Here is a 24581-nt window from a genome sequence, read left to right on the forward strand (position 1 = left end):
GTTTGTAAATGTGACGGGGCCCGCTTAACGCAATTTCGGGCCTAAATCATTGCCTGCAGTTTCTGTTAAAACTGGTTAAAGTAGAAGTTCCTACACAAATAAAATTTGAGTCTACATTTGGGCCATGCGACGTCATAAAAGACGACCAAATTCTACTCGAAGTACCAGGAGCACATAAATAAAAGGGGGTATTTGTCGTTTTTAAATGTGACAATTATTAAAGGACGTAAGTATGTAACACTGTTTGTCCTCCTTTGTTTATCTCATTCCCTCACATGGGATAGGCCTAGAATGGGATAAAAATACACAAATGTCACTAAGAAAAAAGAGAACAATAGTTGAATGTCCGCTCAAAGTACCAGGACAACATACAAAGACGGTCTGTGTGGGTGTGGCATTAGTATATGTTAGATAAAGACATGTATAATATTTATATGCCGTCTCATTCCTCCGCAATATTTATGAGGGTACATCACTATAAGAAAAAGAGCAAGACGGGTTATGATCTTAGTACCCCGTCTCTTTCGGTCCGCATGTTTACGGGGGTAGTCTTATAAGTATTTGACTTAAAAGGTGAATAAATAAATCTCCTGCTAAATTATGGTCTCCTAGTACCATAGAAATAATCGAACATCAAAAACGAAGAAAAATCAAAGGAATTTTACAAAAATCAAGCAACTTTTGTGGCATTTGAGGTAACCACTCCACAGGTGATCGATCAAGGCCGTATTTTCCAAAACACCATCATAATATTTTAGGTACATTTACTTTAGCATAAAACAGTCCTTGAGTAAGGAAGCAAAAATGTAGAACGCCATCATCGTAATATTTTATTTCAAGATTATTCCAATGAATAAACAACTGTATAAATAAATCATCCTGCAGTTTCTGTCAAAACTGGTTAGTAAACTAAAAGTCCCTACACAAAATTTGGGCCATGCGACGTCATAAAAGACAACCGAATCCTACTCACAGTACCAGGAGCACATAAATAATAGGGGGGTAATTGCCGTTGGTAAATGTGACATTAAAAAGGGCGCAAGTATGTAATGCTGTTTGTCCCCCTATGTTTATCTCATTTCCTCACATCGGATAGACCTAGAATGGGATAAAAATACACAAATGTCACTAAGAAAAAAGAGATAACAATAGTTGAATGTCCGCTCAAAGTACCAGGACAACATGCAAAGACGGTCTGTGTGGGTGTGACAATAGTATATGTTAGATAAAGACATGTATAATATTTATATGCCGTCTCATTCCTCCGCAATATTTATGAGGGTACATCACTATAAGAAAAAGAGCAAGACGGGTTATGATCTTAGTACCCCGTCTCTTTCGGTCCGCATGTTTAAGGGGGTAGTCTTATAAGTATTTGACTTAAAATGTGAATAAATAAATCTCCTGCTAAATTATGGTCTCCTAGTACCATAGAAATAATCGAACATCAAAAATGAAGAAAAATTAAAGGAATTTTACAAAAATCATGCAACTTTTGTGGCATTTGAGGCGATCAAAACGCACTACCATAGCCACTCCACAGGTGATCGATCAAGGCCGTATTTTCCAAAACACCATCATAATATTTTAGGTATATTTACTTTAGCATAAAACAGTCCTTGAGTAAGGAAGCAAAAATGTAGAACGCCATCATCGTAATATTTTATTTCAAGATTATTCCAATGAATAAACAACTGTATAAATAAATCATCCTGCAGTTTCTGTCAAAACTGGTTAGTAAACTAAAAGTCCCTACACAAAATTTGGGCCATGCGACGTCATAAAAGACAACCGAATCCTACTCACAGGTACCAGGAGCACATAAATAATAGGGGGGTAATTGCCGTTGGTAAATGTGACATTAAAAAGGGCGCAAGTATGTAATGCTGTTTGTCCCCCTATGTTTATCTCATTTCCTCACATCGGATAGGCCTAGAATGGGATAAAAATACACAAATGTCGCTAAGGAAAAAGAGATAACAATAGCTGAATGTCCGCTCAAAGTACCAGGACAACATGCAAAGACGGTCTGTGTGGGTGTGACAATAGTATATGTTAGATAAAGACATGTATAATATTTATATGCCGTCTCATTCCTCCGCAATATTTATGAGGGTACATCACTATAAGAAAAAGAGCAAGACGGGTTATGATTTTAGTACCCCGTCTCTTTCGGTCCGCATGTTTAAGGGGGTAGTCTTATAAGTATTTGACTTAAAAGGTGAATAAATAAATCTCCTGCTAAATTATGGTCTCCTAGTACCAAGAAAATTCTAAACGAACAAGTTTTTACAAAAACCAAGCAACTTTTGAGGCGGTCGAAGCCACAGTATCGAATTTTCCAAAACACAATTTTTCTAAGGTGCTAAGTTTTATCTGTTACTAGCTTTCCGCCCGCGGCTTCGCCCGCGTGTAATTTTGTCTGTCACAGAAAAACTTTATCGCGCGCGTCCCTGTTTCAAAAACCGGGATAAAAACTATCCTATGTTCTTTCCCGGGACTCAAACTATCTCTATGCCAAATTTCATCAAAATCGGTTGCGAGGTTTAAGCGGGAAAGCGTAACAGACAGACAGACAGACAGACAGACAGACAGACAGACAGACAGAGTTACTTTCGCATTTATAATATTAGTTGGGATAGTTCCAAAATACTGAACTGTCCTATGCATGACATTGACAGTGGGGCGCCACCGTCAATACCGGATCGCTGGTTCCGATTTTTGCCATGTTGGAAACCATATAGTTGAACGATGGTAGCGCCCCCCTGTCATTGAGTTTGGTGGGACAGTTCAGCGTGGGTCATCTTTACTACTACCACAGAATAATAATAAGTACCTACTACTACTGTTTTATTTGTTACTTCTTTACACAAACCTTTTTTAGTTCAGTGTAGCGGTGAGATGACCTATGAACCGTCCCTGCCACTGTCATCAGGAGGGCGCCACCACCAACACCGGACCATTATTTCCGATTATTGCCGCCACGTTGCTGAGCAAACTTAACAAGACATTTTTGCAGGAGGGCGCTACTATCATTATTGGGTTGTGTTTTTTATTTTTGGCACTTGACGTTTTATAATCGTTGGATTTTATAAACTGCTGAACTGTCCCACCCGTAACATTGACAGGGGTGGCGCCACCATCAATACTGGATCGCTGGTTCCGATTTTTGCCATGTTGGAAACTAAATAGTTGAACGATGGTAGCGCCCCCCTGTCAATTTAGTTTGGTGGGACAGTACACGTGTAAAGGGTTGGATCCAATCCCAGAATCTGTCCTATACCGACGAACAAAGGGGATTATAGTTCCAAAATACTGAACTGTCCTATCTATGACATTGACAGTGGGGCGCCACCGTCAATACCGGATCGCTGGTTCCGATTTTTGCCATGTTGGAAACCATATAGTTGAACGATGGTAGCGCCCCCCTGTCATTGAGTTTGGTGGGACAGTTCAGCGTGGGTCATCTATAGCAGGGGTTTGACTGACATATTTTGGCGGGAGAACGAGGCATTACGACAAATACACAAGATGGGAAGAGACAGAATAGATTGTCAGTTCGACAGTCGAATCGACCTTTCGTATCGCTGCTAGTTGGCCGTATAGTTCCAAAATACTGAACTGTCCTATGCATGACATTGACAGTGGGGCGCCACCGTCAATACCGGATCGCTGGTTCCGATTTTTGCCATGTTGGAAACCATTTAGTTGAACGATGGTAGCGCCCCCCTGTCATTGAGTTTGGTGGGACAGTTCAGCGTGGGTCATCTTATACTTTAGTTTGATATATTTTTGCAGGCCAGTGTATTATATAAAATAATGTCTCTCTGTCATCACGAATGAAACTTTGTATGGATAAATTATTTTTGTAGGTATTAATATTCCATTTTCTTCCATAAACTTTGAATTTTTGACGAATTTCAATATCTAATTACTACATGTGATATACAGGGTGGAATTTTGTAATGCCACCTGAAGGGAAAGTACTCTTAATACTGTAGATAGAAAATTTTACTCAAAGAAAACATTCCTTTATTTTTGAAAAAAATAAATAAATAAAACATCATTCAAATATTTTCAAAAATTTGCTTGTCACACCCGGGAATCGAACCAACTGTTAAAAATTACATCCTGTATTTTTATTGCATCGATCGATAGGGTTAAGTATAAGGATGAAATCTCTCAAACAAACTTGATAAATCAAATGAAATAAAAACCATGAAATCTTAAATTATTGTATGTTATTATTTACCGAAAATTGTATGGTATGGTGGTAAATTTTCGAAAAAAATTCAAAAATCTTTGAATGCAGTTCTTTTTTTTCAAAAATAAAGGAATGTTTTCTTTGAGTAAAATTTTCTATCTACAGTATTAAGAGTACTTTCCCTCCAGGTGGCATTACAAAACTCCATCCTGTATTATCATTGGAAAGAAGAGAAGCTAGAGATGTTTTTAAGATCATTGGCAATCCACAGGGTCAGGCAATCCATTATCACCTTAATTTTTTTTTTAATCGAAATCCAAGTTTAATTTTTTATCGTGGTTTGTACTTTTGTTAAACTTTGGCGGCTCGTAACTACCTAGCTATCCAATCACTGGAAATTTAATTTATTTGACTAAAGAAAGACATATTAATATCAAATAAAAAAAGCGGTTGAAAATACGCCAGAAAAAATATTGAAGCAGTTTTTAGGTCAAATTTTGGAAAAATAAAAATATCAATAAAAAAAAGTAGCTAACTTAGGGTCAAATGGGCGAACTTGTATTCTTAAAATGACCTTACCTATACACCCACGAAGTTTGTCTAACCTTCCGCCAAACACCCTGTAAATTCTTTTATTTACTAACCTTACGACTCCTTACAGTGATCGCCAGTCTTTCAGCTGGTGATATGGGGATACGATTTACACTGGATCGCAGTAGCGTACTTTCCAATTTGTATAGTAATTCGTCGAAAGATCTCATCGAAAGGCGAAAATGTTTAAAAAAAAAAACCTGTTCCTATCTTCTCGTAAATCAGAAAACGATGTTACAAAGGCGCCTCTCAGTAACCTTGTGGCAATCGAAAAGCTACAGTCGTGGTACATACACAATACACGTTGAGACCCGTAATTTTATTAGGGATTGTACATTAGTAGAGCTACCTCCCCTATCAGTTTGATTCACCCATTCTGGGACACCCTGTATAGATATAACATTTTTTTGCGAGTTTAAGTAGAGGATAATATGGTGTTGAAATAAAAGACTTAAGTAATTTTCGATCCTAACTTTAATATATACAAAAAGGAAATACACGCGAGCGTCGCGACGCGTTCGGCGGCGTCGCGGCAGATCCGGGCGGCGTGGGCTTTGACACTAAGAATTTCAACACCCTTTCTTATGAAATATCTCACAAGACTCTCTATTTTTTACTCTGTTCCCTATAAACGCTAGAAAAGCCAGCTCCAATTCATATACATAGACTGGGTTTTCAAGCGTTCGCATCACGTACACCGTTCACACGAGTCGCGTTTCGCTCAGGAAGAAATGCACTAGATATCACATTCGAGAATTTCTTCCGGCAGAATGTGACTCAGTCGGACAGCGGAATCTGTGGTTTCGGTTTCTCTCGTAGGAGCCCAAACGTCCGTCATCGCCCGAACACAAATTCGACACGCGGCCGCGTCTCGGGTCGAAGGTTCGGAACGGCCCCCGGGCGTCGTCGAGCGCGAGGCGACCGCTCGCACGACGGCGGGAAAACGCTCGAGGTCACGTTTTCCGCCCGTCGGTTCGACTCCGTCCGGGTTCGCGCGGTCGAGAGAAGACACTTTGACAAACGAGGCCGCGCAGTAAAAAAAAAAAAAATCGACACGTCCACAAGCAGGATCTCCAAACATCGGGTTACATTTCTTAATCACTAAAAAAATATCAATCAAGTAGAACGGGACGCGGGTCGGGCCGCGGCGGGCGCGCTAGTGGCGCCGGTCGGCCAGCGCCGAGTGCTGCGACAGGTGCGACAGCGCCGAGTGCGCCGACGAGCACATGTCCTGCAACAGAGCGGCGCGTGAGCGGCAGGGTGGAAAAAAATCATGATTTTTTTATTTTCATCAAAAAAATCAGATTTTTTTGAATAAATCATGATTTATTTGATTTATATTGATTTTTTTGATTTTTATTCGATTTTGCAATCATTGCCTTAGTTTTTCATGCGGAAAACATGTTTATTTAGGTACAATTGAGGTATAGTACTGGGAACAAGCCAAAAAAGTTAAATTATGTAAGACGGTATGTCATATTTTTACTGAAACAAGAAAAAACTCGTCAAAAACAGCTCGTCCTAAGTGGTGTCTGTTTCCATTACAAAAACACTAATATATTTTTACAAGTATCAATTTTATTTTTTTCCCAAAAAAAATCTATAGTAAAACAATTTTTTTCTAATTTTCCATATAGAACGTCTATTTCATTGTTTTGAACATTACAGTTGATTAATATGCACTGCCAGCGTTGCATTAATTCCATTTTAGTATATTGATTTAAATCAGTGATTTTTATTAAAAAAATCATGCAATAAAAATCGTGATTTAAATCAACTTGATTTAAATCATGATTTAAATCATGCAACCCTGGTGAGCGGGCGGCGGGGCCGGGCGGCACTCACCTGGTACGAGAACTGCGGGAAGTGCTCCTCCTGTATGCGCGCGAGGTGGTCGGGGCGCTCGGGCGGCGTGAGCTCGACGGACTCGCCCGTGAACTCGGAGTCGAAGTAGCGCGTGTCGGTCTCCGACTCCACCTGCGGCTTGAAGGGCGGCGGGCACTCACCTGGTACGAGAACTGCGGGAAGTGCTCCTCCTGTATGCGCGCGAGGTGGTCGGGGCGCTCGGGCGGCGTGAGCTCGACGGACTCGCCCGTGAACTCGGAGTCGAAGTAGCGCGTGTCGGTCTCCGACTCCACCTGCGGCTTGAAGGGCGGCGGGCACTCACCTGGTACGAGAACTGCGGGAAGTGCTCCTCCTGTATGCGCGCGAGGTGGTCGGGGCGCTCGGGCGGCGTGAGCTCGACGGACTCGCCCGTGAACTCGGAGTCGAAGTAGCGCGTGTCGGTCTCCGACTCCACCTGCGGCTTGAAGGGCGGCGGGCACTCACCTGGTACGAGAACTGCGGGAAGTGCTCCTCCTGTATGCGCGCGAGGTGGTCGGGGCGCTCGGGCGGCGTGAGCTCGACGGACTCGCCCGTGAACTCGGAGTCGAAGTAGCGCGTGTCGGTCTCCGACTCCACCTGCGGCTTGAAGGGCGGCGGGCACTCACCTGGTACGAGAACTGCGGGAAGTGCTCCTCCTGTATGCGCGCGAGGTGGTCGGGGCGCTCGGGCGGCGTGAGCTCGACGGACTCGCCCGTGAACTCGGAGTCGAAGTAGCGCGTGTCGGTCTCCGACTCCACCTGCGGCTTGAAGGGCGGCGGGCACTCACCTGGTACGAGAACTGCGGGAAGTGCTCCTCCTGTATGCGCGCGAGGTGGTCGGGGCGCTCGGGCGGCGTGAGCTCGACGGACTCGCCCGTGAACTCGGAGTCGAAGTAGCGCGTGTCGGTCTCCGACTCCACCTGCGGCTTGAAGGGCGGCGGGCACTCACCTGGTACGAGAACTGCGGGAAGTGCTCCTCCTGTATGCGCGCGAGGTGGTCGGGGCGCTCGGGCGGCGTGAGCTCGACGGACTCGCCCGTGAACTCGGAGTCGAAGTAGCGCGTGTCGGTCTCCGACTCCACCTGCGGCTTGAAGGGCGGCGGGCACTCACCTGGTACGAGAACTGCGGGAAGTGCTCCTCCTGTATGCGCGCGAGGTGGTCGGGGCGCTCGGGCGGCGTGAGCTCGACGGACTCGCCCGTGAACTCGGAGTCGAAGTAGCGCGTGTCGGTCTCCGACTCCACCTGCGGCTTGAAGGGCGGCGGGATCTGCGGGCGGACGGACGAGGCGAAAATTCAAAGCCCGAAAGTAATATAATAATAATAATATAATAAAATCATTTATTTGCAAGAACATGGTTACAGATGGGTGTTAATTTAATAAATTCCAGCATATTCTGTCGCATGCGACGTGCAAAAATTCTTGTTCTTAAAGTTATGTTAATTATTATTGCTACATTTACTTTCAGACTTAACATATTTTTATAAGTCGAAACGGACCGTTCGTTTCGCTTTTAGGTTTTTCGTGTGCGGGTACCGATGCGGTACACAGATGTACAGTAAAAATACAGGGCGTTAGGTAAATGGGTATATGAGCCGACACCAGCTCATGTTAACATGGGCATATAAATGGTATGGTGAAGTCAGAAAATTGATATCTTTATCATTTTAATTATTTTGATTTTCATACAAATCGGATTTTATAAAATTTATTTTGTATGAAAATTAAAAAAAATAAAATGATGATATCAAATTTCTGACTTCACCATACCATTTATATGCCCATGTTAACATGAGCTAGTGTCGGCTGATATACCCATTTACCTAACACCCTGTATACAACGCGGGATCGTGACCGGAGAACGGTCCGCTCCCCGAGGTTACCTTCTTGGCGACGAGGTCGGCCCAGTTGATGGAGGCGAAGAAGGGGTGGTGCATGACCTCGAGCGCGTCGTCGGGCCCGGCGCCCAGCCGCTTGGCCGGCTCCTTGGTCAGCAGCCCGGCCAGCACGCAGCGGCAGGCCGCCGACAGCGCGCGCGGGAACCGCACCTGCGACGCGACACGGCGGCGTTTTAACGTCGGCGATCAAAAAATGCACAATTAATACTCGTAGGTAAACAACTATTAAGTGCAACTTCTGTTAGTTTCGTTACTATTATATTTATAAGTAACAGTTTTATAAGTTACATTACCCAAGGAGTACCACAAAATATAACTTAAAAAAAAACCGACTTCAAATGCGTGAACACAAATAATACCTATTCAACAAAAAAATAATCGTTCAAATTGGTTCATAATCGGCGGAGATATTGCGTATAAAAAAGTTCATCCCCAATTCTCCACCCTTGGGGGTGAAATATTTTCTTCAAATTCGCATGAAACCACCCTTTTGATAATACCTATTCAACAAAAAAATAATCGTTCAAATTGATTTATAATCGGCGGAGATATTGCGTATAAAAAAGTTCATCCCCAATTTTCCACCCTTGGGGGTTGTTTTTTTTATTATTAAATTTAAATGGGACCACCCTTGAGGTATTACCTATACGCCGAAAAAAGATTTGTTCAAATCGGTTCATAATTGGCGGAGTTATCGCGTAACAAACATAGAAAAAAAAAACATACGGGTCGAATTGAGAACCTCCTCCTTTTTTTGAAGTCGGTTGAAAATGCAACATTTTGGACATTTTTTTCTCACTCTTTATTACTTTTAAACTGCGAAATATTTTTGAAGCGGCGGAACGACCCGACCCAGCGGTCCCGCGTCCCTGTGCTCGTGAAGGAACACGACGGAGAATATCGGAGCAGATTTTTAATCTCATGGAGCGAGTCGCGACGCACTCCGGGCGTGACGGGGATCCCGGATCGAGTCGTCCCCCGAGGAAAAACGATCCGGACTTTCTTTTCGTCCGGGCTCCTGTGGAAGTTTCGGGATGCACAGACCTCCTCGTTCATGATCAGCGAGAACAGCACGTCGTGGTCGCGGTTGTAGAAAGGCAGGCGGCCGCACGCCATCTCGTACATCACCACGCCCACGCCCCACCTGCGGGCAGGCGGCATTAGCACAGGCCTCGAGTTCAACGATCACTCGCTGCACACACAAATCACTAAAGGGCTTCGCGTTAATCTGATGAGTTTAAATGAGCTGATTTTAAACGAGCGAGCGACATGTGCGCTCTCGGTGCGAGTTTACATTGAACGTCATCGCCAGCGATTGCGTAAAAAAATGACACGAAAGTATGACAGAAAGTACCGCGTCCCTGGCAGACGCTTTCGAGAACTAAAATCTTCATCGATTTTTTGACGCCCTCACTGGCGACGACGTTCGATGTGAACTCGCGCCGAGCAAAACGAAAGCGGTATAGATGTCATAGTCAAAGGTCGATATGCAGTCTCTTCGCGGAATGACTGGTTTATCCTAGGTTTGACCAAGGCCTTCAGGCAAACCCCGAAGTGATTTCTGATTTCGGCCTTTGACTAAGTCAAACCTAGAAGTGCCTAAACTGTTCAGTCAAACGTCGAAACTAAAATAATCTGTTTCGGGCTTTGCCTAGTCAATCCTAGAAACGACTGGCAGACTCGGTCAGAAGTAAACAGCAAATAGAAAACCGGTCAAGTGCGAGTCGGATTCGCTTACGAAGGGTTCCGTGCGACTCTGTTCTTGTATGGGAACCCCCCTTTTAATATTTCTTTTATTTTAATTTTACGATTTATTTTTAAAGTAGATAATATGTGAATATTTCAAGGGTTCACCTGTTTACGTTTTAATTTAAATTCGAGCAAAAAACTGCAAAAAGTTTGCTGTATAGGAGCCTCCCTTAAATATTTATGTATTTTATTGATTTATTTATTTTTAAAGTGAATAAAAAACTAAATCTTTTGAAAATGATTCATGAGATACGAGCCTGGTGACAGACAAAATTTAGCGAAGTCATAGTAATAGGGTCCCGTTTTAACTCTTTATCCTTTAAGCCTTAATAAAGGACCTTCTGTTACCTTCAAATTTAAGGTAACAGAACCCTAAAAATTAGTAATTTCAAGATCGGTCTAGAAACACTGACAAACAACCTCAGTAAATAGTTTTAGTTTTTCGTACCTTCACCTAAAGAACCGACCGTAACGCCTTTGCAATAAATTCGAGATCAGAATAAAGTATAGTTTAGTTTAAAGTCTTAATTGAGGTTTGACTAGTCAAACCCCGATTTCATTAAATTGAGTTTCGACGTTTGCCTAACCAAATTAGTTACTCCTAGGTTTGACTGACATTCTTTAGTCAAAGGCCGAAATGTTTGGGCTTTGACTAAGACTTCTAGTCAGACCTGAGAATTGACTAGTCAAACCTAGGTGTGCCGGAACTTCGAGGTTTGACTATAACATAGACACATATGCGGGATGAGCACAAGATGAGGCGTGGCACAGACCAGTCGACGGCGGGCCCGTAGTCCGTGTCCTCCAGCACCTCGGGCGCCAGGTACTCGGGCGTGCCGCAGAAGGTCTTGGTGGTGCGCCCGTACGTGATGTTGACCTGCGGCACAGAATAAGTAATAGTACAGGTACAGAAGGATTACTCCGCAAGACGATTTAAATAAATGCGAGTCTTGCTACGACGCGATACAGTGGAATTCAGCTCGCACAGCACTACGTACCTACAATTTTATTCACCTACAAGTTTTGTCTCTTTCTATCGCGTGCCTCTGAACTCTTCTTACGCTGTTAGGGTTGCTGTCTAGTAGTGTCTAGTAAAAAAAATAATTAATATAGGCTTATTTGTAATGAGGTACGTATGTAGGTAAGTACGCATTCATTATGGAAAACCTTGGGAGAGGCCTTTGTCCAGCAGTGGACGTCATTAATTTGCTGAAACGAACGAACGCATTCTGAGCAGTAGTCATGGTAGGTTAGGTTCCTATACTATCCTAAGAATTATTATTGATTACCTACATGGCCAACATACCTTTCAGCATCTTTGGGAAGCAAAAAAAGAGATAAATCCGGTAGATTTCTTTTCGAATTTAAACACCCGAACGCCGCACAATAATATTTCTTTCTCTTTATGTCCATTTTGTAATAATACTTCGATCATAGAATTAGATACTACAACGCACGCCAGCGTCCTGACAGGCGCGCGCGTGACACTCGACTGATATAATACCCGCCGGCGGGGCGCTTCGCTGTAGGTAATTATCGGATGTACCGCGCGGAGTGAGCCAGGCCTGCCTGCGGGCGCGCGCAGCAGAGTAAATACAGGTAGGTTATCTTCATAGAAACGCACCGAGCGCGGTTTGTATGTGAGCGCGCCAATATACGTATGCGGCGCGCAACCACGACTGACTCCCCGCTAATCCACGCTAAAAGACAATGCCGGAAATTGGCGTCTTTTTTTTTCGCGCGGCCATCGACCAAAATAGTGACATTGTAATGTGTAAACAAACAATACCATCCATTAAAGGCTCCCGACATCAGTGTGGAGCAGAATCAGCGCAATAAAAAATAGCGCAATATTTTGTTGCAATTTCTTACAAAACTTGCGCGCAAAAAGCAAATCTAGTATGTAAATCATCAAACTTCTAAATCTAATGCTCGTAACTCAGTTCAGACTGAGTTTAGAGGTATACATGTCATAGTAAGTTTGGTTTATTACACTATTTTGTAATCAAAAAACAAAGTTTGGTCGATGGCCGCGCGAAAAAAAAAAAGACGCCACCTTCCATACAAAATCTGGCATTGCCATTTTGTCAGTGTGTGCGTGCGCGCCGCATAAGTATTGGCGCGCTCACATACAAACCGCGCTCGGTGCGTTTCTATGAAGATAACCTACTCATTTGTATTTACTCTGTCAGCAGGCACTCGTACACGAGAGCGCCGTGCGTACGCTCGAGTGTACGAGAAGCCCGCTCTTCTCACAAACGGTTATAGAACTATTTATATTTTATAAAGTATTATTTAGATAAAATTTCAACACACGACAACGACAAATGAATTTCACTTTACATATAACGAACACTTTACGAGTCCGTTCGAGTACCTTGCAGAGGCCGAAGTCGGCGATCTTGATGTGGCCGTCCTTGTCGAGCAGCAGGTTCTCGAGCTTGAGGTCGCGGTAGATGATGCCCTCGGCGTGCAGGTAGCCCAGCGCCGACACGATCTCGGCGCCGTAGAAGCGCGTGCGCTCCTCGCTGAAGGAGCGCTCGCGGGACAGGTGGAAGAACAGCTCGCCGCCGTTGGCGTACTCCATCACGAAGCACACGCGGTCCACTGTCTGGAACGAGTAGCGCAGCGCCTGCGCACCAAGACGGAGGAATCAACACTAGCGAGGTGCGAGATGTCAAGTCGAAACGAGTGGACGTTTCAGCTCGTAATGACAACTTCTCAAAATGACAACCGGGGTGCGAAGTTGACATTTTAAGAAGTTGTCATTTCGAGAAGTTGACTCTTGAAAGACAACTTGGTCTATTTCTCACAATGACAAATTCTCATTTGGTCAACTTCGCATAAGACAACTTAGTCTATTTCTCACAATGACAAATTCGCATTTGGTCAACTTCGCATAATGTCAACTACTTGTTGATATTTCATTTTCATTATTCCTAGAGTTCTAGTTCTTCTAGAAATGTCATTATGCGAAGTACTTTATGAGAAGTTGTCTTTCAGCGAAGTTGACATTTTAAGAAGTTGTCATTTCGAGAAGTGGACATTTTGCGCCCCGGTTGTCATTTTGAGAAGTTGTCATTACGAGCTGAAACGGAAGAAGTGGACGCGGTCGACTATTGGGGAGTCAACTACGAAAGACTGACCTGAGCGCCAGCCGAGAGAGAACGACATAAGTCAAGTAATATTCAGGCAATGTTCCCCGAGTGCGAGAAGGCAAGCAGGCTCACCGTGAGGAAGGGGTGCTTGGTCTTCTTGAGCACGCGGTTCTCGGTGATGGTGTGCGCCACCTCGTCCTTCTGGATGATGAGGTTCTTCTTGAGGATCTTCATGGCGTAGAGCTTGCCCGTGCCCTTCTCGCGCGACAGCACCACCTTGCCGAAGGTGCCTTTGCCCAGCACCTTCACGAACTCGAACTTCTCCAGCGTCTGCAACAAGCAACAACCAGGGATCGACTGAGGGAGCTTTTACTTTACATGCCAGATACAGCCTTTACTATTAAAAGGCATCTCGATTGATATATCGAGGCTAAATCTAAACCGATTAAATGATAAAAGTTAATTTGAAGAGAAACACTGTGTTTTCTTGGAAAAATATATAAATAAAATACCCTTTCTCTACACAAACTTGAAAAATAATACACTAATGCCCGTTTTCACCATCAGTCCCTAATTTTTGAGTGACCCCTATGAAAACAAAATTCCTGTCACTTAAAAATTAGGGATTGATGGTGAAAATGGGCATTAGCCCTTTTATGGTTTCGGGCGGTCACTTGCGCCTGGGCGACCTTGTATTTAATTCTCCAGTCACATTGTAAGTAATAAAACTTTCGAAATAGCTTGACGGATTTGTGTGTAATCAGTAGGTTGAAGGGACGTAAACAATTTTTCATAAACCTAGGTGCAAAACAACGTTTGCTGGGTTATTTCTTAAAATTATGAGCTGAATATGCTACTTAGATTTTGCTTTGACTGTACTTTTTCAAAGCATAATTTGATTTATATTTGAATAAAATAAATACAATGCTAGTTTTAATGAAAGAATTCTACAATAAATAATTCATCTCTAAACAATGTTTTATGTATCCCCTATGACTGATAATTATAAGATTGCAATAATATAAATAAAGAATCCGAATGCATGTTTGTAATATTTTATAGAGCTGTGTTTTCTGAATAAATAAAAGAAATAAATAAAATGTATTTTCTATTTGTCGTGTCGACAACAAATCTAGTGTTAGCCCAAAACTCTGCTACAAGAGTGGCGTTGACAGCAGCCTTGTAATATAAAACGTATCGTATTATAAGTACTAAAAATTCATCAATGAAGTGTGTATTTTTAAACTTCCATATTTACAACGCTTCCCTTGCGTTGTATTAAATTTTTAAACGTGGACCTTTTTAACCCCTGAATTGCATTGAGGAGCATTGTCAAGCGCGAGACAAAGCCGGAGGCGGCGCGCGCGTTGTCATTCACACGGCGTACGGACTAATTTTGAGCCGATTTCCCCAATCGGCAACTGGAATGTCCGATGTCGTAACGCTTTCGGCGAGCGTCGCAAACAACCTGACTCACGCTGCAGCCACAATAACAAGTCACGCCGCGCGCCCGTGCCCGCCAGGCCGCGCGGCTGGCTTGCTGGAGCCGACTGCTTACCGAAGACCATAATATTGTACTACATTATTGCAAGTGATTTTAATCACAATATCGGCCAGATTGCAGCAGCGCGGTCATTAACCTATTTCAAGAACCGCATTCTATCGCTATTGTATTAATCTAATCGTTGCTTAAAGACGTGATGATGGTGTATACATATGTCACCGTAAAATTGTGAATTCCGTCAGATTATAATCTGACGTAGTTAAATTACAATCTAACCTAACCTAACCCACTGTTACTTTACAATCTAACGCGTTATATTGACGGCAAGGAAACTGCCAAAACTTAATGGCTTACCCATTCAGGACTTGAAAATTTTATTTCCTACCTAAACAAAACAACAGATTTTTCAGATTCTTAATGGGTTCTGAAGTAGGTACTTACCTACTTCGTAAAACAAGGATGTGATTACTAACCTGGCAATCATTCTAATTTTTTTGTTATCAGACATTAGCATTTGTAGGCAACAAATCTGAACAAATCAGAACCTATGGTAGAACGAACCTGTGTACCAAAGTATGCTAACCAATACAACTGCTAAGTTCTTGAAAAAAAAAATAGCTTCGAAAAAGTAATTCAAGTAAAGCTTCGGATTTAAGCTAACAACCCAAATATTTTCTGATTTTTGAGACAGCTAGAATTTTTCGAGTTTTTTGGGGTTTCGTGTTTCACCAACTGGACACAAGTGTGTCCGGTCTCTTGTCGATAAGTAATGCAAGAAATAAGTTTGGAAGAATATCCCAAAAAGTCATCATCATCATCAAAAGCATCGGAAGCAACGACATTTCACTTCACACACTGTCGCAACTACCTTTATGCAAAGCCAAAGTTGCGATGGCTGTCAATAAAATATAGGATTTCAAAATACTCGAAAAAACCCATCCTGTAATTCCATAAGTAAATACTTCTAAAGCAGCTCAGGGTCATGAAATTTGAACAAATGTGCGAGGCAGTGGCCTCTACGACTCCCCGCAGTCTACTCTACAGACCTATTGTCGGCCGATAGTTTGGTTGGCTTCTAATTTGTATGAAGAATCGACCCTTGCTAAATCGGTGTAATGTGCACACTTTCATACATGTTCAGTTCATACCTACTAAACAGTTCGACCGACAAAAAGTTTGTAGACTGTCAAAAAGATTCGAGAGTATCGCCCATATTCACAAACATTACTTACAATGAGGTCAGAGCGCGTGCACGCACAGGGTGACACACGAAGAAATCACATAGCTCTATTCAACGCTGTGCGTTCGATTTGCTGCTTCACTTAAGCAAGCGTTTGTGAATACGGGCGTATGGCTTTTTTGAAAGTCTAGAAAATCTTTTTTAACAGAATTTGTGGTCTAAAATTAATAAGGATTTATGTAGGTAGGCATACAGCTGGGTTAGGTTATCATTATTTTTGGATTATTATTTCTCGTATGTTTCCCTGATTCGACCACAACGTGAAATATTCGGTGAAATAATCTAGAAAGGGAAATCCAATTGATGATTAATAGTAAAATAATTTAGCTAATTGTTTATTCATAATAAAATAATTTAGCTAGTTTGCATAATGTGTACTGTACGACCAATGGACTTCCAGGCTAAGATCAATAGGTAATTTAAAAAAATATAGGTGCAATTTATTGAAACATCAATTTGAACCAGACCCTATATCGTGTATTTATGAACACTACTACAGGACGTTGCCTTCGAAAGCACCATTACGACTATCCGGATTCCAATTTTAATTTCAGAATGTTTATCTCAAGTGTTTCGGGTATCGCTCGTGATTCATGGCGCATGAGGGCTACTCCGAAACGCTGTCTACTTAGTTTCGGGTCCTTATCTGTCACCGTCGCTCATGCTGACATCTCGGTTTGCGTGAGGGGGATGGCAACATTCGAAACTTCAGATAACGTTTTTTGTAGTAACCCCGCAGACGCGGCCAGGGAGGCGCAGCTTGTCGCGCTTCCGAGAAGGCGCGGGCGCGCGTTGACTCACGCATGCAGTTTTCCTGTTTACCAAATACTGCACGCACGTGGCGGCACATCTGCCGCGCAATCATAAACCTCGACACATTATTATTTATTCGATAGCTACAGGATTTTAGACGTACCTATCTCTAAATGCTGAGTCAATAGAATAAAAAAACGCGACGTAACTTATTAAATATTTGCTTAATTTTTCATTGCTCTTTTACATCATATAATTTCTTGCGGCTAAAAATTTTATTTTATAAAAACTAAAAACCACTTCAATATGTGTGGTTTATTTTACCATTAACGTTATACTTTAACAGAAACAAATTACCGTGCTGCAGTGCTAAGCTATTACGTATCCTGCTAATGATAGATGTCAACCGCAAAACTGACGCAATTTGTGACATAATTTTCCTCTTAATGAATTCTAGTGTAACTCCCATTACTTTCTCATTCAAATCAAATCAAAAATAATAAAAAGTAAGCCCTTAAGCCCTTTAGTTTATAAAAACAGTAATATTGCAAAAAACTTTCTAGCTTTCATGCTAACTATAATATAAATATGAATAGAAAGCCAAGGAAGATTCTTAACTTCAGGAAAGCGTCTTCGGTTATGGTGTAACTATGATACCGACTTTACTGAACGTTTTCTAATACTTTGTAGAAGTTTCTTACGACAAATAAACATTTTAAACTAAATAATGTAAATGGCCACAGGTAGCGCTTGTTTATTCAGCGAACACGATCACTGGAGCCAGGCCCCTCTTTCCTACTGGGCACTTTGGGCACGTGCCCAGGGCCTCGCGACCGAAGGGGCCCCTGTCTACTCAAAAGACCTTTCTCCAGATGATATAGGCCCCCCTTGATCCTTAAGTGCCCAGGGCCCCTAGTAGGTTAAAGACGGCCCTGACTGGAGCAGTAAAGTAAGGCGTGGTAATACTCACGATGCGGCGGGGGTCGCGGAAGCTGGTGCCGAGCTGCGCGATGTCGTGGTCCTCGGCGTCGACGGGCGCCGCCGCCGCGCCCGCGCCCGCGCCGCCCGCGCTCAGCTGCCCCGACACGAAGCGGATGGCCGCCACCCACTCCTCGCTGCAACACGCAACACCCTCAGCCCGCGAGCCTCATGGCGTGTCCACACATGCCGACGGCTTTCAAATGAGGGCTATCGTTTTTATACTTAACAGTTGGCACCCCTGGCGATTGACAGTACCTTACTCTACAGTGGCGCCATCTTGATCAGTGCAAATGCGATAGTCCTCCTACCACTTTCGCGCTCACCGGTTGGTGCCACTGTCTTCGCTACTAGCAAGTGACAGGACCTTACTCTACAGTGGCGCTAACTGGTGAGCGCTAAAACGATAGCCCTCATTGCCTTGCCAGTGTGCCGTCCTGGCCGCCGGGTTGGCCGCCAGGAGTGCCGCCCGGCATGTGTGGATGCGCCATCACGCATAGGTTGATGCTGACCGATGAAAGAGTGAGTAGCGGACGGGGGCACGAACTATCAGAGACGGCTCTGAGCTGTGCTGTCTACCACCGTGATATTCTATTAGCGTTGCTAGCTTTATCAGTTAAATTACTAGAAAAAACTAGTCTATAGGTAGTAGGCAAAAACATAGTAATTTGCAAATAAATCCTTCCTAAGTGATCTCTCTTAAACAACCAGAGAAATGGACCGCAATTTAAAGTAAAGCAAAGATCTATTTCCTTTTTTAGGAGTCCTTATTTAAGATAAGACAAGTTATTTCATAATCTACTATTTTTAGGCCCTAGGGCTCTTTCAAATTAGACGTTTTGAGACGGACGTTTGTCGTGCGTTTGTGAAGCTGCACACTGTTGGTTATTGATTGACATTTTTATTCCAATGCAGTTGTAATACAATTTTCTATGTGCGGTCCTGCAAACGGACGGCAAACGTCCGTCTTTTGAAACATCTAATTGGAAAGAGCTCTTAGGTTCTACATACATAAGACCCAGCATCACCAACACACAGTTTATCAAACTTATGGTTAGGTTGCAGCATTTTACTTTAACTTTAACAGTCTGTCAAACTCTACACAAAACGCAGGTTAAAAATATAGTTATGGTTAAAGTTAAGGTGATGCAACTCAGCTATAGGTTTAGTTCTGATAATGTCATTGCAATTTCTTTTTGTGACAGCAAACACTCCATTGCCATGACAATTAATTTAACAATACTCAATTCTTGGTGAAATTGGGTCTTTGAATCTAAAGGCTGATTTACACGTATTAAGTAGTTAAGTATTTAACTAAATTTTATCTTAATTTTAAGTGATCAAATTGCATTGTAACTAAATTTTAACTTGAAACTACTTGATAGAGAGATCATGTCAAGTGACAAGCCCCGCCCACCAACTTGACAGAAAAATCAAGTTTAAAGCCTTAAAGGCTGATTTACAGGTATTAATGCGATCTAAATTTTAATTTAATTTTTCTGTCAAGTTGGTGGGCGGGGCTTGTCACTTAGCACATTTTGACAAGCAGTTTCATAGTAAACAAGAGCTTGACATTTGGACATAAACTTAAAATTAAGTTAAAATATAGTTACAATGCAATTTGATCACTTAGAATTATGTTAAAATTTAGTTAAATACTTTAACTACTTAATACATGATGTAAATCAGCCTTAATGTTGATAAGTTGGATCCGTCTATACTTTAAGAGCCCCTGTGCATTAGATGGCCTCTATGATGCTGCCAACGACAAATCCCAAACATATTTTTTTATTTATACAAAAACACACTTATTGTTATTATATTAATTAAAGTAAATTATTAATTAATATTAAAGTAATGTAAGCCTTTTTTTTTTTGCCTGAGATACAGGAATTATAATTCTTAGTTCAGGCACGTATGTACTTTTACCTATTATAGTTTAATATTAGCTTATTGTTAAAAACTGTCAATAAGTTATTCAATAAAGAATTTATTTATTTATTTATTTATTTATTTATTAATATTATAAAGAAATCAGTAATTGAAATAAGTTATTTTAATAAGCATTTTTTGGTTAGTATGAAAAATAATATGAGTATAAATATTTTTTTGTATTAAATAAAAAAATTAAATCATCAATTTGTGTAATTACACTATTTATTTAATTATTGTGGTTTTCCACATGTATTAGATGTAATAAACTGGTAATTAAGAGGCTAACTAGAGAGATTGCATAGAGATGGAAACTAAATTATTATTTTATAGTAGATGATGGCACGGCATGGCTAAATATGGTCTACTATACATAATAATGTGTATGTAGTATATTTGTTTTTGTCTTTCTTTAGCTATCTAGTACTGCCAAAATATTTCTTTCTGCTAAGCCCGAACTTAAACTGGTTGAGAATGTCTTATGGTATTAAGTTCGCATTATGTACCTAGTAACAATATATTTGGGATTAATTTAAAATGGCATAGACCCTTCACACTAATATTTCAATTGGCATTACCAAATAACTTGCACAGATACTTTCACTGAACACTAAATTACTCAATTCAAATTGATGTTTGATGACTTTCCAAATTTTAATTACTAGGATCTATTGTAATTGAATTTAAAAAAATATATATCAGATCCATAATTTGTGTTACAATAATTATTCACAATGTTCAATGAATGTAATGTTAGCAAATATCTTTCCAACTTCAGAATTACCATCAATCCCCAAGTGGTTGGATATGACTGTGTAATTAAGAATCTATTGGGTCTCCATTTGTGAGGCCTGAAGGGTTAAAACTTAAATGGACCACAATAGCGCTCTGATATACAGACAGAGTTGTTTAAAAATACAATCAAACCAAAAGTCTAATCATTTTGGAGAGTAAAATAATAAGTACCTTTTGCCACTAAAAGGACTACCTACATGTAAAAAATATTATATGGAAGCAATTACCATATTTTGGTAATGGTTCATTTAATGGATAGGATTTTTGTGGAAGAGAGGGAATACAAGTAAGGGGAAGCACAAGATCCCAAGGGTCGACATGCTCTGCGCTCATGCCATAACAAGATAAGATGATAATGGTACTTTAAGTTACATATTTTTCTTAATAGTTCTCAATTAATAGTATAGGAAATATTAATATTTGTCATGCCATTCACATTTGCATGAGATGTCAGCAAATGATTAAGAGACCAATAAATTTATACTATCTAATGATTAGAATTTCAAAAGAATTTTATTATAAAATAATGTACTTAATTAAGTACAATTCAATTAGTACTGAATATCTTAAGACTGATGTTTTGACACTGGCACAGTCAAAAATGTGATGAGTTCTATGATATCAGGCACAATAAATATATTTTAATGTTATGGTAGTGAAGCATACTGACCGTTCCTTCTCCGTGTCGACGGAGAAGTTGCGCTCGATGACGGTGGTCCACTGCAGGCCGCGGATGGTGAAGGTGTAGGGCCGCGGCTTGTCCACGGCCATGATCTGGCAGTCACGCACCGTGAACTTGTTGAGGGGGTCGCGGTAGTTGTTCCGCTCGGGCTGCGTCTTGAAGCCCACCAGGTCGCCATTGTCGAATAGGATGAAGTAGCGGTCGCGCCAGTTACGGATGTGCTCTCCGCGCTTCTGCAGCCAACCCTCCTTCACGATGTTCCCGGGCGGCGCCTCCGCCATCGCCCTCGCGGCCTCGCTGTTTGATAACAAACGACGGCTACTGCCAGCCACACCACGTTGTGCACTTCGGTACCGTGGTGACAGTTTCACCTGGATTTGTTGGCGATGGGCACGATTGTACCGAACATTTTCCCGTTGGATATCTGTTTATGCACGATTTCAATGTATTTTACTTTTCAGAAATAACACGAACTTATGCGACGTACTCAACGTAGCCTCGCGGTTATAATACGATGAATTAGGGAAGGTGTCTGGAGAAATATCCGACTGAAAAGGAGCAAGTTCATGCCGGGGTTAATGGAATGGTGAGAAAGAGAAATCTAACACGTTTACGACGTCAAACGCGATCTTTTCAATTTATCCGTATTATAACCTATTTTGACAAATTAGTTCTATATGTCTGCCACCAGAGGAATGAATGGCGCTAGGCTATTCTTTTCGTAGATATAGATGACCCACGCTGAACTGTCCCGCCAAACTCAATGACAGGGGGGCGCTACCATCGTTCAACTATATGGTTTCCAACATGGCAAAAATCGGAACCAGCGATCCGGTATTGACGGTGGCGCCCCACTGTCAATGTCATCGACAGGACAGTCCAGTATTTTGGAACTATACTCTATCTACGATTCTTTTTTTTTATTACGTTCCGTTTATTACAAAGTCAAAATCGTACAACGCGTTCCGTTTTACGAACTAAATCTATTGTGAATTATTGGAAATAGAGATGAAGAGAAAATAAATTACTTAGAAAGGTATTGAATAAAATTAGACGTCCAACTGCCTACACATCTTCGGTCACAATAATAAAGTGTATCAATCGTTTAAGCGATAAATTAATGCTAATTGATAGGTATCGTCCTCATAACGATCTCAGCTGGATACTAATAATAGAAGTCATAATAAGTACCTACCTAGAAAATATTACACCGACCTGTTATTACGCCCACCACCCACCCCAGAATGGTGAGGTGCCCCCCATCCCTTCAGGATTTTGGGCTACCGATTCGCAGATGATAGTTTGTAGTAGTCACTTATGTATGAGCTATGATACACTAAGAGCAAACAGGGGGGGGGGGGGGGGGGGGGGGGTCGTGCAAGATACGAATCCCTTCAACTGCGGTGGTGGCCCTGAAGCTGGACCTGGATACCATCCGGTACGAGATGACCTACGAACACCGACCGGTTGCCGCATTAAAAGCGGTGTCACAGTTCCGAGCTCAGGATTGCTATCACGCGGCCTATGAAGACGGAAAACCTTCACCTCACCAGTACGGACGACTCGGTGACGGTAAGGATAATATAGTTAGCAGAAATATTGGTGGACAAGAGGGATGCCACAAAATTGTGTGATCATGCGCCTGCCGCAGAAGGTCGCCAAACGACTAGCCGAATTAATTTCGGCTGGTAATCGGCTGTGCAGGTCATCCTGTTGAAACCAAGAACCCTGCGGTGCCACGCGTGTTGGGCCGATATCCCATAGCGCACAACTGTGCGGCCGCAGTGGTTCGCAGTTTCTGTATTTCCGCTGCGGCGAACCCCAGCCACAGACAGAGAGGCTGCCCAGCTGCGGCGCCTAAGTGCGTTTTGTGCGCAGCTGATGGGAGAGCTACTGATCATCTGGCAGGGACCAGGGAGTGTCCCGTGCTGAAACAGCTTTCCAAAGCAAAGAAGGTGGTGGCGACCTGCGAGGAGTTCTTTATATCGCTATCTTCGAAGACGGTAACCTCACAGGGGGCACTCTAGACCGTTCTGAAGTGGGAACGGCGCGCATGGCGACAGAAGCGTGAGGTGCACATATGGTATTAAGCCATCTGTAAGCTAAGCCTGGTGTGCACCTCATCTTGCGCTAGCAGAGGATCTCATAACTCATGAGGTTCTAGGCTAAAGGGCAGCCCGCCAAAAATTCGTAGCGGAGTCCCACATAACTCTTGGCTGTCTACTCGGCCTGGGGTATCTGCAGTTGCACACAGCATCTCCTCGTGTAAAAAAGGGCATAACAATATTCTTAATTCATGGCACCCCTGGACCCCCTCGCTAGGCAATTTAATACAAAAATACTGGTCTTGTGCTCGGTTTCTGAATTGAGACTAGCTTGAACAGGCTCATCTCCAACGTAAAGTATGAACATTGTTTTTTTTTTATGTGACAGGAGGCAAACGAGCAGACGGATCACCTGATGGTAAGTGACCGTCTGCGTCCGTGACCGTCACCCAAAGACACCCGCAGACCCAGGGGCGTTACAGGTGCGTTGCCGGCCTTTAAGGTGAAGATACGCTCTCCTCTTTAAAGCTTGCAGGTCGTATCCGTCCGGAAACACCGCAGACGACAGTCCATTCCACAGTTTGGTTGTACATTCCACAGTTTCTAGAGAAACGTACTGTTGTGGACTGCCAACCATCTAAGTGATGGGGGTGGAAGTGCTGTCGGGTAGATCGGTGGCGAAAAGTGGCGGCAGGAATAAGTCCGGATAATTCTTCGGAGCACTCTCCGTGATACATGCGATAGAAGATGCACAGTGAGGATACATCTCTACGCAGCGCCAAGGGGTCAAGCCGATCCGAAATGTCCTGGCAGTCAACGATTCGAGCTGCTCTCCGTTCAATGCGGTCCAGAGGGAGAAGCTGGTACTGGGGCGCACCTGCCCAAAGATGAGAACAGTATTCCATATGAGGCCGAACCTGCGCCTTGTAAAGTTGCAGACGACGGGCTGGAGTGAAATACCGTCTCGATCTATTATTAATTATGAAACGTTCATCTATGTAGAAAATCAAACTCACGCTAAAATCTAAATTCAGAAACCATATTATTTATTATTTTCTGAAACGAAATCTCGAGACTAGCTCGATTTTTCTATTTTTTAAATACATAGGTAGATCTTTAATCGTGGACGTCAATCTGTGTTATAGGTATGTAAGTAATTAAATACCTTTAACGAGTAGGTATATTCATGGTAGTAGCATAATAATAAACAAATTCTTCTATGGTACTAGTAAGTTTAGTAACCTATATTCAT

At 42.3% G+C, this 24581-nt stretch overlaps 2 protein-coding genes across 4 annotated transcripts in view; both read right to left on the reverse strand.

Annotated features, from left to right (window-relative positions):
• Positions 1-5251: 5251 nt before the first annotated feature.
• Positions 5252-21926, reverse strand: LOC135077947 (RAC serine/threonine-protein kinase). Of its 3 annotated transcripts, XM_063972482.1 has the most exons (9): positions 21273-21921; positions 17868-18012; positions 13533-13730; positions 12680-12934; positions 11076-11179; positions 9598-9697; positions 8539-8703; positions 7768-7923; positions 5252-6026 (listed from the first exon to the last, which is right to left on the reverse strand). In XM_063972482.1, exons 1-9 carry the CDS (start codon positions 21563-21565, stop codon positions 5952-5954), a joined length of 1491 nt encoding a protein of 496 aa, XP_063828552.1. In that variant the 5' UTR covers positions 21566-21921; the 3' UTR covers positions 5252-5951. The 3 variants fall into 3 exon arrangements, with proteins under 3 accessions (XP_063828552.1, XP_063828551.1, XP_063828549.1); XM_063972481.1 differs by lacking the exons at positions 5252-6026; positions 7768-7923 and adding an exon at positions 6642-7762 and having other exon boundaries at positions 21273-21926; XM_063972479.1 differs by lacking the exon at positions 5252-6026 and having other exon boundaries at positions 7509-7923; positions 21273-21923.
• LOC135077953 (uncharacterized) overlaps positions 18140-24581 on the reverse strand; it is a 243035-nt gene continuing 236593 nt past the window's right edge. The window contains exon 5 of the transcript XR_010258550.1: positions 18140-18242. The gene's annotated coding sequence lies outside the window, so the exon portion shown is untranslated. The remainder of the gene's footprint in view (positions 18243-24581) is intronic.

The sequence above is a fragment of the Ostrinia nubilalis genome, chromosome 14, assembly GCF_963855985.1.
Source record: "Ostrinia nubilalis chromosome 14, ilOstNubi1.1, whole genome shotgun sequence".
In the NCBI taxonomy this organism is placed as follows: Eukaryota; Metazoa; Arthropoda; class Insecta; order Lepidoptera; family Crambidae; genus Ostrinia; species Ostrinia nubilalis.